Source organism: Alexandromys fortis, unplaced genomic scaffold (assembly GCF_014885135.2).
Source record: "Alexandromys fortis isolate MF-2015 unplaced genomic scaffold, M_Fortis_MF-2015_v1.1 scaffold_90, whole genome shotgun sequence".
Taxonomy (NCBI): domain Eukaryota; kingdom Metazoa; phylum Chordata; class Mammalia; order Rodentia; family Cricetidae; genus Alexandromys; species Alexandromys fortis.
Genome location: NW_026067985.1, coordinates 148,422 through 162,244, shown reverse-complemented (window position 1 = coordinate 162,244; position 13,823 = coordinate 148,422). Strand labels below are relative to the sequence as shown.

General features: G+C 51.1%; 2 protein-coding genes across 3 annotated transcripts; both read right to left on the bottom strand.

The window, feature by feature from the left end:
* Positions 1 to 24: 24 nt before the first annotated feature.
* Positions 25 to 7,551, bottom strand: Cfap73 (cilia and flagella associated protein 73). Of its 2 annotated transcripts, XM_050158949.1 has the most exons (8): positions 7,409 to 7,525; positions 5,501 to 5,703; positions 5,302 to 5,407; positions 3,989 to 4,093; positions 3,568 to 3,768; positions 2,289 to 2,510; positions 1,940 to 2,098; positions 25 to 622 (listed from the first exon to the last, which is right to left on the bottom strand). In XM_050158949.1, exons 3-8 carry the CDS (start codon positions 5,386 to 5,388, stop codon positions 545 to 547), a joined length of 852 nt encoding a protein of 283 aa, XP_050014906.1. In that variant the 5' UTR covers positions 5,389 to 5,407; positions 5,501 to 5,703; positions 7,409 to 7,525; the 3' UTR covers positions 25 to 544. The 2 variants fall into 2 exon arrangements, with proteins under 2 accessions (XP_050014906.1, XP_050014905.1); XM_050158948.1 differs by lacking the exon at positions 5,501 to 5,703 and having other exon boundaries at positions 7,409 to 7,551.
* LOC126511659 (60S ribosomal protein L36a-like) lies at positions 5,710 to 7,334 on the bottom strand. Its single transcript, XM_050158953.1, has one exon. The coding sequence runs from the start codon at positions 6,259 to 6,261 to the stop codon at positions 5,941 to 5,943; it is 321 nt and encodes a 106-aa protein (XP_050014910.1). The 5' UTR covers positions 6,262 to 7,334; the 3' UTR covers positions 5,710 to 5,940.
* Positions 7,552 to 13,823: the final 6,272 nt, after the last annotated feature.

Genomic DNA, 13,823 nt, shown 5'->3' with positions numbered 1-13,823 from the left:
CTCTGGGTGCGATTGCTCGAGACAGCTCAGGGCTGCTGTAGGATGGAGGCGGCACTACCCTTCTGCACGTGAAGGTGAGAACCGGTCTGCGCCATCCTCGTGTCCTTCCTCCCACTGGTGGCTTTTCCCACCTCTTGCTTGAGGGTCTGGGAAGGTAAGCATCCCACAGCACCTGGACCTCACAGGCAGGCACACACTGGGGGACTACCATTTTGACCCCACCGAGCTGATGCTACCAACAGCCACTTACTGCTTGGATCCACCTTGCTTAGCAAGTGCCGGTCTTGGAGTACATCAGCGTGGCTAAGCTTGTCTGTGTCCCCAGCTGGGAGGGAGGCCTGTCCCCAGCCTGTGAGGTGGGTGAAGGGCCCAGCACAGCTGTCAGCCCACTGACGGTAGTCTACTTAGTTGAGTGTCCTGTGGGCTGGCACAGCTCCATCTTGCCCAGGAGGAAGGGTATTCAGAGAGCCGTTGCGTTGAGCCTGTACACCCAGAAACGTGGGACTCGGTCCCTCGGGTCCCCTTCACTGCTTGTCTGGCCGGACTAGGATACCGTGACTGTGGGCTCAGCCTGGGCAAGGCTGGCCAGTGTGGCTGAGAGGTCCATGATAAACAGCTTCACCTGGGGGCAGGAGTGACATGGCCAGATCACTTCCTGTCCCCACCCTTTACAGGGAGGCTCAGGGCAGTGGTGGGCCTGGAAACACCACGGGAGAGGCATTGATGGTGTCCAGTACAGCCTCCCAAATGTTTGTCTTGTTTACTGTCAAGTACAGCTCAAACTTGTTCTCTAACTCATGGCAAATCCGCCTGCCTCAGTCTCCTGAAAATACAGGTGTATGCCACTGAATTTTTTTTTTTTTTTTTTTTTTTTTTTTTGAGACAGGGTTTCTCTGTAGCTTTGGAGCCTGTCCTGGCACTAGCTCTTGTAGACCAGGCTGGCCTCGAACTCACAGAGATCCACCTGCCTCTGCCTCCTGAGTGTTTTGAGACAGTGTTTCCCTTTGTAGCACTGGCTGTCCTGGAGCTCTCTCTGTAGACCAGGCTAGCCTCGAACTCCCAGAGATCCATCTGCCTCTGCCTCCAGAGTGCTGGGATTAAAGGCCTGAGCCACCATGGCCAGCCACTGAATGATCTGTAACCACTTTGCCAGTTTCCAGCTGGCTCCCTGCCAACCCAGTGTCCCACCACGTCAGGTGATATTTTCTTTGGATCAGGCTTGTTTGTAGCCATCTCCATGGTGTCCTTTATGTGGTGCTAGTTGTTCATTTATATGAACGTAACGGACACCCATAGGCCACTGCTGTGAAGTAAGGGAAGCTCCCAGCAGCCTGTTGGACCCTCTTCATGTCCATCACCTGGGTAAATATATATTAAGGACACAGCACCAAAGGAGAAAAAAGCAGAATAGCCATCCCTAGGCATAGCAGTGACAGTGAGGTCGGGTGACAGTTTATCACTGATTCCTGGCCTGGAGTGTGGGCAGGAGAGGCCCACCGTCCTTCCCCGGGCCTTCCTCATAGAGCGGAGGCATGCTGAAAAGGGACTAACTCAGCCAGACCAGATGCACAGCACACCTGTGATCCCAGCACTCAGAAGATGGAGGTGGGTGGTGGGTGGGTGGTGGTGGTGAGTAGTTCAAGGTTATCTGCTACCTAGTTTGGGGTAAGCTTGGGCTTAAGTGAGACCCTGCCAAAGACAGCCTGGTTCACATGACACCGGGACCCTCCTGGACTTGGTGTGTGCATCACAAGAGCCATGGCAGCTCAGACGAACTGGCCTCGGTGACTAGCCAGTACTGCAAAGGGCACACAAATCCACAGGCAGTCGTGGCGGATACAGTCCAGGCAGCCGGGTGTGGGGCCAGGAAGTCACTAGACCCTTAACCCTGAGGCATCCCAATAGTGGGGGCTGGGTAAGGAGCGACAGAGAGCCTCACCTCCTCTAGCTGCCCCTCGGTGTCTTCCACGTCCAGGGCTAGAGGCTGACTCTGGCGCAGGCGCACAAGCTGATACAGGTTGAGCACAGCCATTCGAGTGCGTCCCAGGAGCAGCGTCTTGGCCGCTGCAGTGTTCTGGATTTGAGTCCACTTGGATTCCTACAGAACGCACATGCAGAGATCGCTATAAAGTCAGGACCTGGTCCTGGGGTCTGGGAGGCTGCACCACCCGACAGGTGCACCCATGTGGGGTGGGAACAAACACTATCTGGTACCCTTGGCAATGTGGTGCCCCAGCCCTTGTGGTTAGCTCAGCGGGTGTGTCCACTCCAGCCCCGGGGACGCTCACCCACTGCAGTGTGCGCTCACGCGCTGCCTCCAACTGCTCTCGCAGCTGTGCACGCTGCTGGCCCAGGCGCAGCAGCTCATCCTGCTTCGTTTCCCGAAGACGATACAGCTGAGCATGGGTCTCGTCCAGCTCCACCTGTCGCTTGCGCTCTGCCAGTTTCAATGCTGCCTGTGTGTCTACCAGGCCATCAAAGCGCGCCACCAGTTCCGGAATCTCCTGAAACTGGAGAGGGGACTCGCATGGCCTGCAATGCCCCTGTTCTCCCCACCTGACTAGCCAACACCCCTCAGAAGCGTCCTCTGTCCAGATGTGTCATGGGACACCTCAGGCCCTGAAGCAAGGATAACGGGATTTGAGTGAGCCCTGTTCATGACCTTCTCGCCTCCATGATCAAACCTAGCTGAGCTGGCTAGGCGCCACAACTTTTCCTTGACACCACTTGTTCATTCAAGGAACTTTACCAAGGCTGTTACCTGGAATGCCAGCACTTGAGAGATTGAGGCTGGAGCCAGCTCAACTACATACTGAGTACCTGGTTAGCTTGGGCTACAGAATGGGACCCCATCTCAAACAAATAAGGCAAAACAATACAAAAACAAACCCAAACTAGAGCCGGGCATCATGGCAGCACAAGGCTGAGGTGAGAGGAGTAAGGTGAAGGTTTTGGAGCAGTGGTGTTGCAGGTGGTGGCGCATGTCTTTAATCCCCAACACTGGGGAGGCAGAAACAGGCGGATCTCTGAGTTCAAGGCTAGCCTGGTCTACAGAGTGAGTTTCAGGACAGGCAGGGCTACACAGAGAGACCCTGTCAAGGGTTCGGGGAGTTGAAGGGTGGCCTTAGCTATGTAGGGAACTCAAGACTAGCCTGGGCTATATTCTCACTTCTCAACAAATCAACCAAACACACACACACACACACACACACACACACACACACACAATATCTCTCCCCCAAACCTAATCTTCCACAAATAATAAAATTTATATTATTATCTGTCCTTTGTCTTTCTGTTCTGTATCTCTGTCTCTCTCTCTCACACACACACACACACTTGACTGCGTAAGGACAGATGAACCTTCTGCAACTTTTTTTTTTTTTTTTTTTTTTTGACCTGTAGTATGAGGTTGTTGCCAATAACAGGACCCACTTGACCGGATTTAGAGGATGACTAGAAAACAGCGCATCCCTGGTATACCGTGAGGTGGTGTTTCTTGTACACAGTCAGCACTGACTAGAACTTCAGAACAAAGCGGTCCCCACGCCCCCCAGCGCCGCTCACCTCCGGCAGCTGCTCCAGCACGCGCTCCAGCAGGCGCGCGCAGGGCTCCAGGCGCCGCAGCCTGCGCTGCAGCCGGGCGCGCTCCCGCCGCAGCTCCTGCAATTGTGCGCGCAGCCGCAGCGCCTCTGCCTCCCGGAGTCGCACTCCGTGCCCCTCCTCAGCTGCTCTCCGCTGCGCGCGGCCTCGCCGGGCCTCGGCTTCCTGAGGAGGATGGAAATCAGGGAACCTCAGGACTCGCGGCCTCCACCAGCCGCGACATTCCCTCTCTTAGTGTAGACTCGCGGAGGTTGTGTTACTGCTCCTCCTCCACCCTCTGGCAATCTGATTTCCCCACTTCAGGAGGCTTTTCTAGGTGGGGGCCACTCTAGAGTGGCAAGCAGGAGCCCCTGCGATCCACCTCCGGCCCTCATCATTCACTGACCTGCAGGAATTTGTCAAAGCGGATGAAGGACTCCTTCAGCGCCTGCTCTTTCTGTCCCAGCTGTGCCCAGCGCTGGCTCAGGGTGGCCATCCTGCTGTGGAACTCCTTGGAGTGGGGTGCAGTTAGAGATGTCAGGTCGCCTGATGTTCCCAGCTCCCTGGAACACATCCTATATCCCCCTGTGTGCTTTGAATGCTAACTCCCAACCTTTTCACACTTCTTTTCCAGACGTTCCATGTTTCAGCTACCTGACCCTCCGAGCTTTTTTTTTTTTTAATTTTTTTTTAAAAAAATTTATTATTAAAAGTTTCCACCTCCTCCCGTTTCCCACCCCTCCCTCCAGTCCAAAGAGCAGTCAGGGTTCCCTGCCCTGTGGGAAGTCCAAGGTCCTCCCCCCTCCATCCAGGTCTAGGAAGGTGAGCATCCAAACTTTTTTTTTTAATATTATGTTTTAAATTGTGTGTATTTAGGGGAAAGGTGCGTGCATGTGAGTGCAGTGCCTTCAGAGGCCAGAAGAGGGCGCTGGATCCCCTAGAGTTGCAGGCTGTTATGTGGCCCCTGATATGGGTGCAGGCACCTGAACTCAGATCCTCTTTAAGAGCAGTCAGGGTAACAATGGCTCATCCATCTCTCCACTTCCATGACCTTCTGAGCTTTGTCCCTGAATTCTGTTTTTTTTAATATATTTTTTTAAATATTTATTTATTTATTAAGTATACAGCATTCTGTCTGCGTGTATACCTGCAGGCCAGAAGAGGGCACCAGATCTCATTACAGATGGCTGTGAGCCACCATGTGGTTGCTGGGAATTGAACTCAGGACCTTTGAAAGAGCAGGCAGTGCTCTTAACCTCTGAGCCATCTCTCAGCCCCCTGGTTTTTGTTTTAAATGTCCCCCTTTCCTGCTCTTTCTCCTTTCTTCCTTTGCTGCATTATCTGGTTTGCCCACCCACAGTCCCTAAGCCCTCCCTCCCTCCCTCCTGTCCTCCAGGAAGTCCTGCTTGTCCACTCTCACTGGGGAGCAGAGGTTCCCCCCAGAATCTGACAGCCTTTGCCCAGTACCTTCCCGCTCGGCAACCCCTACCTGGACACCTGTTTTCCTCTCCAGACTGTGAGACTCAGGAGGGCAAGGGCCAGTGCTGAGCACAGCACGCAGTAGGTGCCCCATGCTCACACGTGTGTTCTCACTAGATCTTCCTTTGATAGATAGGAGCATCAGGGCTCAGAGCAGACTCACTCCAGACTGTGTAACCTCCATTGGGCACCACCAGTGTGTGCCTGAGGGCACCCCAAATTTCAGCAACTGAGGCTCACCTCCTTCTGGACCTTCAGACCCTGGTCTGCAGCTGCTAGCTCTTGCTTCTTCTCCAGGAGACTCAGCAGAGGTGGAAAGCGGACCATATTCTGCTCTACCGGCTTCCTGGAGGGACCCAAAGAGAAGGAGGTTACAAGAAGAAGATTTGGGGCCCCAGACTCCTGGGGGTGCCTGGAATGGCCCCCACTCATCACTTACTGAGTTAGTTGGTTTTTTTTTTTGTAAGTGGGGTTAGCCTTGAGCTAACTTTGTAGCTGAGGATGGCCTTGAACTCTTGAGCCACACGCCTCTACCTCTTGAATGTTAGGATGGCAGACTTGAGGCTGGCATGCCTACTGGCTTTCGGGTTTTTAAATTGTTCACAGGTTTGCTGACCACTTGTTCTATACCAGGTAGTGTACCTAGTTAGAGTAATTGCAGTCATTAAGAAGACAGACAGAAACTCATGTTGATGGAAACTACACCCCCCACCACCACCACAGACAGCGAACGCAGATAATAACAGCAAACACTGCTCCACCACACGGTGGCCCCTGGCATGTAAAGTTCCGTGGGCCAGAGGCAGTTTTCTTTTTCTTTTCTTTTTTTTTTTTTTGAGTGAAAGCTCATGATTTTATTGTCTTCATAACAAGGTCAGCTTAGAACTGGATCACTTGGCCCTTTCTCTTCTTATCACCACCCAGTTCAAAATGCTTGCATCTCTTAATAGCCAGCATCCTCTTAGATCTGCAGTTGGGCTCCACACATTCCAGTCTCAGCACAATCTTCTTTGTAGTTTTCGCCTTTTTGTAGAAACTAGGCTTAGTCTGCCCACCATAGCCATTCTGTTTCCTGTCATGACGCCGCTTTCCCGGGGCATACAAAGAATCTTTGCCCTTCTTGTACTGGGTCACTTGGTGGGGTTGGTGTTTGCCACATTTCTTGCATAATGTACGGCGGGTCTTAGGAACGTTCACCATGTTGGCGGGTGCGATATCGGCACAGAAAAGCCAGAGGCAGTTTTCAATATGGAGTCAGAAAGTCTCTCTGAGCAAAAGGCCACAGGGAGCGAGTAGCACTGACAGCTGCAGGCCAAGGGAACAGCCAAGAAAGACCCAGGATCCTAGCGAAACACCTGGGTTTGCTGAAGGAACCATCAAGTCGAGAGTGGAGAGGGGAGATGGCGGGTGGAAATGAAAATCAGAGCTGTCCAAAGTCAGACAGTGGCGGGCCATGGGGAAAGAAGACCTTGGCAACGACTCTTGGTGAGATGGGAGCCATGGGCAGGCTTTGAGTGGAGTAGACAATCCTGTGGCTGCTGTGAGGAGCTGGGGACCATGTGTGCTCAGTGGTGGGGCGTAGGGACCCCAGAAAGAATGTCATTTTGATCAGAGCGGGCAGGATTGACAGGGGAGGATGGATCCATTCTGGTTACAGCTTGATGACAGAGCTGATGGAGCGGGGCGGGGTGAGAGAGGAATAAAGATGAACTCTGGCCTCTGTAGCTGTAAAGGTGTCACTTGGAAGGATGACTATAGGCTGAGCAGATGGGGTGTAGAAACTGGTCCCTGCTCTGACCGCACAGAGAGGGGGCATTCCTCTCTGGGGAGTGGTCTAAGAGAGGCTGAGTGTGGGCGCCTGGCTCTCCCGGAAGGATGGGAAGGAGTCAGACAGAGTCTGACTTCTCACTCAACTGGCTTGCCCAGCTCTGCCATCATCAGAAGTGTCCACTCCTCCTAGTTTTACAGATACCTACTTTTAGGGCCAGGGTGTCCCACTGTGCCCAAACAAAGTGTCACAGGGCTGATATCCTTAAAATGCCACTTCTCCACTCCACAGCAGCTCGCTGGAAAACTCTTTTCCACCCTGGTTCAAGGATTTCATCTCTGTAAGATACTGGCCAAGGCTGGGACAGGAGCAGGCTAGCTATCCTAGGAGCGCAGGGACCAGCTGGGCTCTAACAAAACCTTGGGGGAGACGTGTAGGGTCTGAGCTAGAGATTCTCTTAGGGCCTTTGCAGCCCACCACAAGACTGGCCAAAGGCTGCAGGGACTCCAGGAGAAGGGATGACCAATCTGTCTACTCACCCCCCTCTCACCCCACCCACCCGCTCCTGGCAGCACTCACACAGGCGCTTTCTCTTGGAAGACCAGTCGGAAATACTCCTCCCATGCCACTGCCATTCACCTTCAGGTATCTTCAGCCGCCTTAGCAAAATTGAGGGGCATAGACAGAGAGTGCTGCCCCTGCCTGGAACTCCCAGAAGCCCAAGGCTGAGCGAGCCCTGGTTGCCTGGGCAGCCAACAGCACACATTCTGTTGCCAGGTTGCAGCCTAAGACCCACCCCTGATAGGAACAGACAGCAACCAGGAAGGGAGGGGATGGCTGTCCCCTATCTAAATTTGGATGCAGCGCAGGACATGGGTCTTGGGTCAACATTTCCTTTTCTGGGAGGTCCGTGTGTAGCCAAGCCTTTCATGGCTGAGTAGGGTTGGGCTTCTCCATGCAACAGTCTGCTCCTTCATACACACCAGAGAATAATCGGGGCTGGACTGGGCTCAAGGCTAAAGCTTTACCCTGGCACATGCAAGGCCCTGGGTTCTATCTCCAGTCCTGTGGCCTCACAAAAGAGTAATTATTGGGGGCCCACTGTTTGCTCGACCCTGTGTACTGTCAGTCACTCTGGGAAAACTGCTGAGGACGGTCTCCTGCCCTTTGAGTCTCCGTGCCCGTGCTGGTGATGGGGGCTATCCTGACCATGCCTTACAGGGCCCTACGCTGGTTTGCGGACAGTGCTGCTCTGAAGAGGTGATTTGCGCTTGAAGGGTGGAGGAGGGAGAGGCTGTCACAGTTTGAGTGATTGATTCCAGTCAGGCAGGATGCTCAGCCTTTCATTGCATAGTACAACATTTAACCCAAGGCGCTGGTGCTAGGAGAAAGGGCTTGACAAAAAATATCCACAGTATATTCAGCTGGAAGAGGCAAGCAGTAACTGGTCACTTGCTTCAGACTGTTCAAATCCCTCTCCCCTCCCTCCCTCCCTTTCTTCTGAACTTCCTTGAGACAAGGGTCAAACTTTGTAGCTCAGGCTGGCCTTGAACTCACAGAAATCATCCTGCCTCGGCCTCCAAAGTGCTGGGATTATAGACACGAGTCATCACATCTGTTTTTTGAAAATCTCAGTTTCTATTTTTGATGTTTGGTGGCGGGGGGGGGGGGAGGATTCAAGACAGTTTCTTTGAGACAGGGTCTCGCTCTGTACCAAGTATGCACAAGCCTAACTATGTAGCCAAGGCTGGTCTCTAACCCATGCTGAGTTCCCTGCATTAGTGCCTTGTAATTTTCCTTTTCAAAGGAATATATTTCTTTTGTTTACCTTTAAGTATTGTTAGCCGGGCCATGGTGACGCACGCCTTTAATCTCAGCACTCAGGAGGCAGAAGCAGGTGGATCCCTGTGAGTTTGAGGCCAGCCTGGTCTACAAGAGCTAGCTCCAGGACAGTTTAGGACTGTTAAACAAGGAAACCCTGCCTTGAACCCCGCCCCCCCAAAAGAATTGTTTTATTGCCACGCATGATGGGAGGCAGAGGCAAGGGGATCTCTGTGAGTTCAAGGTTAGCCTGGTCTACAAAGTGAGTTCCAGTATAGCCAGGGTTGCACAGAGAAACCCTGTCTTGAAAAAAAATTTAGTGTGTGCATGTGTATGTTCATGCATGTGTATGTACATGTTCATGCACGTGTATATGTGTGTATATGTGTATGCGTGTGCATGTACAAATGTGTATGTATATGTACATATGTGTGCGTGTGTGCGTGCATGTGTATATGTGTGATGTATGTATGTACACGTGTGCATGCGTGTACATGTGTATGCATGCACGTGTGCATATGTGTATGTGCATGTACATGTGTGCGTGTATATGTGCATGTGTGTGCATGCGGGCGCATGCATGTGTGTATATGTGTGTGTGTGCATGTGTATGTGTGTGTCTGTGTGATGTGTGAGTACAACTTGTGAGACTTGTTTCTCTTCTTAACCTCATGGGACCTGGGATTGACTTCCCACCTCCGTCTCCCAAGTGCTAGGATTATGTGCCAGTTAGATTTACGTCAATTTGACACGAGCTAGAGCCCTCTGAGAGGAGGGAACCTCAACTGAGAACACGTTTCCATCAGATCCAGCTCTGGGCAAGTCTGTAGGGCGTGTTTTAGATTAGTGATTGATGAGGCCCCAGTAAACTGTAGGTGATGCCATTCTTGGACCGGTGGTCCCGAGTTCTATAAGAAAGCAGGCTGAGCAAGCCATGGGAACAAGCCAGTAAGCAGCACCCTCCATGGCCTCTGCATCAGCCCCTGCCTCCATGGTCCTGCTCTGTGTGAGTTCTTGCCCTCACTGCTTTTGATGCTGTGGAACTGTGAGTGAAATAACCCTTTCCTCCCCAAGCTGCTTTTGGTCATGGTGTTTCAGCACAGTGATAGTGACCCTAATCAAGACCGCTATCCTGCTCAATTTGATTGGTTCATTGATTTAAGTTAAAGTTTCTCTGTGTCGCCCAGGCTGACCTCAGGTTCCCAATCCTTCCTCAGCCCCTCCAGCATAGGGATTCCAGCCCTGGCCAACCTATACTTACTTTAATGCCTACATTGCTTAAAACGGCTCCTAGGGAACTTCGTTAGGGGATATTTTAAAAAAGGAGATCTAAAATAACCCACAGTTTCCCTTTGAGCATTTTGCATTAAATTACCCACATTATCTTTCCGCGTAACCTGATGCGAAGCTCCGGCAAGAAACATGATCTCATTTTTCTTAATTAAAAAAATAGAGGTGTAATTTCTGCCTCCTGAAATTCACCCCTTTTTTCACACACGTTTTCATGGGCTGGCAAACGTGTAAAGCCGTGTGGCCACCACAAGTAAGGCAAATCCCACGAGTCTCTGTGCCCATTCTTGATCTGCCTGGGGTTCATCCCCACCTTGAGCCTTGAGGCTATGCAGGTGCACATCTGCAATCCCGGCACTCAGGAGGCTGAGGAAGAAGGATGGAGAGTTCAAAGCCAGCCTGAGCTACATACATGGCAAGGCCCCGTCTTAAAAACAAAACAAAACACCCAGGCTATACTGAGCCACAGCGTAGGTTCGAGGCCAGCCTGTGCAACCTACTGAGATTCTGTCTCAAAAAGAAAAGTAATGAAAAATGGGGGCCGAGGATGAAGCTCAGTGAGAGGGGAGAGAGAGAGAGAGAGAGAGAGAGAGAGAAAGAGAGAGAGAGAGAGAGAGAGAGAGAGAGAGAGAGAGAGAGAGAGAGAGAGAGAGAGAGAGAGAGAGAGAGAGAGAGAAAGAGAGAGAGAGAGAGAGAGAGAGAGAGAAAGAGAGAGAGAGAGAGAGAGAGAGAGAGAGAGAGAGAGGAGGCTGAGCCTGGGTTCTATCCCTGGTGATGGGGTTGGGGGCACGTGGTGATGAGTGATATGTGTGACCTTTAGACTCTGTCCACTGACTGTCATTTGGAAGCATTGCCATGGGGTCAGTCCCCTCTTGTTCCTGGCCCAGTAGTATTTAACCATTGGACTTATTCTGTCAACTTGATGCAAGCTAGAGTCACCTGGGAAGAGGGACCCTCAGTTAAGCAATGCCTCCATTGGCCTGTGGGGGGCATCTTCTTCCTTCCTTGCTTGCTTCCTTCCTTCCTTTCTTCCTCCCTCCCTCCTTTCTTCCTTCCTCCCTCCCTCCTTTCTTTCTTTCCTCCTTTCTTCCTTCCTCCCTCCCTCCTTTCTTTCTTTCCTCCTTTCTTCCTTCCTTCCTTCTTTCTTTCTCCCCACCCCACTACTTTCTTTTCTGAGGTTTCTCTGTGTACCTCTGGTTGTCCTAGAACTCATGATGTAGACCAGGCTGGCCTTGAACTAAGATATCCACCTGCCTCTGCCTCCCGAATGCTGGGGAATGCATCAACATGGTGGTACATTTTCTTTATTAATGATTGACGTGGGAGAGACCAGCACATTGTGAGTGGTGCCATTCCTGGGCTGGTGATGCTCAGTTTTATAAGAAAGCAGGCTGAGCAAGGCACAAGGAGCAAAGCGGTAAGCAGCTTTGCTCTATAGCCTCTGCATCAGCTCCTGCCTCTGACTTCCCGCAGTGATGGCTTCAGCTCACAGCTCACAGCCATCACTGCGGGTTGGCTAGGATAGCTAGGGACACTGTGCACTGTGGTTTCTTCAGCCCTTGAATGGAGAAGCTCAGCTGCTTTCCATTAAAGCCCTAGTGTCACTGTAAGTGAAGATGGACCTCTGGGTCCTGTCTGCTAAACCCGTGATCCTCAACGGAGCTGCACTCCAGGTTCCCATAACCACCTGTCAGTTTCTTGTTGTTTTGTTTTGCTTTTACACAGGGTTTGATGTATCCCAGGCTGGCTTCAGTATAGCTGAGGATGACCTTAGACTATGGGTGTGGTGTGTGTGCATGGAGCCCAGGGGACAGCCTAATGGCATTCTTCAGGCACCATCCTCCTTTTTAATATTTTTATTATTTATATTTATTTATTTGTTTGTTTTTGAGATGGGGTTTCTTTGCATAGCCTTGGCTGATGGCTTTTATTTTTAAGCATTTATTATTATTATTACTACTACTACTTCTACTACTACTATTTTTTTTTTTGAGACAGGGTTTCCTTGTGTAGCTCTGGCTGTCCTGGAACTTGCTCTGTAGACCAGGCTGGCCTCAAACTCAGAGATTCGCCTACCTTTGCCTCTTGAGTGCTGGGATTAGAGACGTGCACCACCGCCCAGCCCAAACACTTATTTATTTATTGTGTAGTTTGTGGGCAAGCCACACTGCATTTCTTGGGGTCAAAGGTCAACTTGAGCCGGTTCTGTCATTCCACTATGTGGTGTTGGGAGTGGGCAGACATTGAATTTAGGGCATCAGAGTTGGTGGCAAGTGCCCTTACCCATTGTCCTCTCCCTCCCTCCCTTTTTTGAGACAGGGTATTTCACTGCTCCTCCTGTCCTGCCTCCCCAGTGCTGGGATTACAGGTGATGGGTGCTGTGCCCCAAGCTGAAGTCCTCATGCACACACAGGCAACATTGCTCTGAGAGAATGATCTCCCCAGCCCCCCTTATGCGGAATTCTAGAATCAGGGAACACTGTATTCCATAAAACAGAATAAATGTTCCCAAAGCTGGAACGAAAGAGGGTGGCTTAACGGAAGAGGGAGGCGTGAAGAAAGTCAGAACGGAGACAGACAGGAGGGACTAGGGAGTCTTGAAAACATGAGGGCCTGAGTTCCCATCCTTAGCTCCCCATCAAAAGCTGGCCATGGTGGAACAAGGTAATATCTCAGCCCTGGGAGGTGCAGACAGGAGGATCCCCGGGGCTCACTGGGAAGCCAGCCTGCATGGATGGATGACCTCCTGGGTCAGTGAGAGACTCTGTCTCAAAACATAAGGTGGAGAGCGATCTAGGACCACCAGACATGCACCTCTGGCTTCCACAATACATGTATGCACACACACACACAAATACATGAATGCATGCATATGCACGAATATGCACATACATGTAAACAAACATGTGTCACACATATGCACACATACACGCACATACACATTCAAACTGAGAGACATATCTACACAGACACACACATATGTACATGCATGTATACGCTCACACACACAGACAGATCCACACAGCGCACACACACAGAGACACAGACACACGCACACACACAGATACACACACACAGACACACCATACACACACAGACAGATCCACATAGACACACATACACAGATACAGACACATGCACAGATACACACACACAGACACACATACACACACACACACATAGACAGATCCACACACACATACACAGATACACACAGACACACCATACACATACACACATAGACAGATACACACACACAGACACAGACACAAGCACACACAACACACCATACACATACACACACACACACACACACACATAGACAGATACACACACACAGACATACACACGGTCATTTCCAAGTTTCTCTTGTACAGCTGGGACCGGGAACCACATAGGAAGATCCCCGATGATCATATCCTGATGTTGCAGGCCCTTTTGTGTGCGGATTAAAGCAGAGCAATCTCTCCCATGATTTCCCGTGGAAACCGGCCTGCTTGGAAACTTTGGTTGTTGTTGCCAATCCCTGTTCTGGGAAGGCCGGACAAACAGTTTAATTTTAGCTCAGGGATGTGGAACCTTAGCTTAACTGACTCCATTTTGATTTTTAACCTTGTTTGAGCAGGAAGGAATGTCAAAGGTACAATTTCCTGCCCTAGCATGAATTTCTAATTGTTCTTAATAATAAAGACCCAGAGTCAGATATAGGGATTAATGCTGAAGATCAGAGAAGCAGAGCAGCCAGCCACTAGCGATCTCTTACCTTCATCAATGCTCGACCAGAGGGGAGATCCTGTCTCTACGAATCCTCCCACTGCTGCTGTCTCCATGAAATCTCAGACTGCATTTCAGACTGAATTCTCAGACTGCATCTGAGCACCTG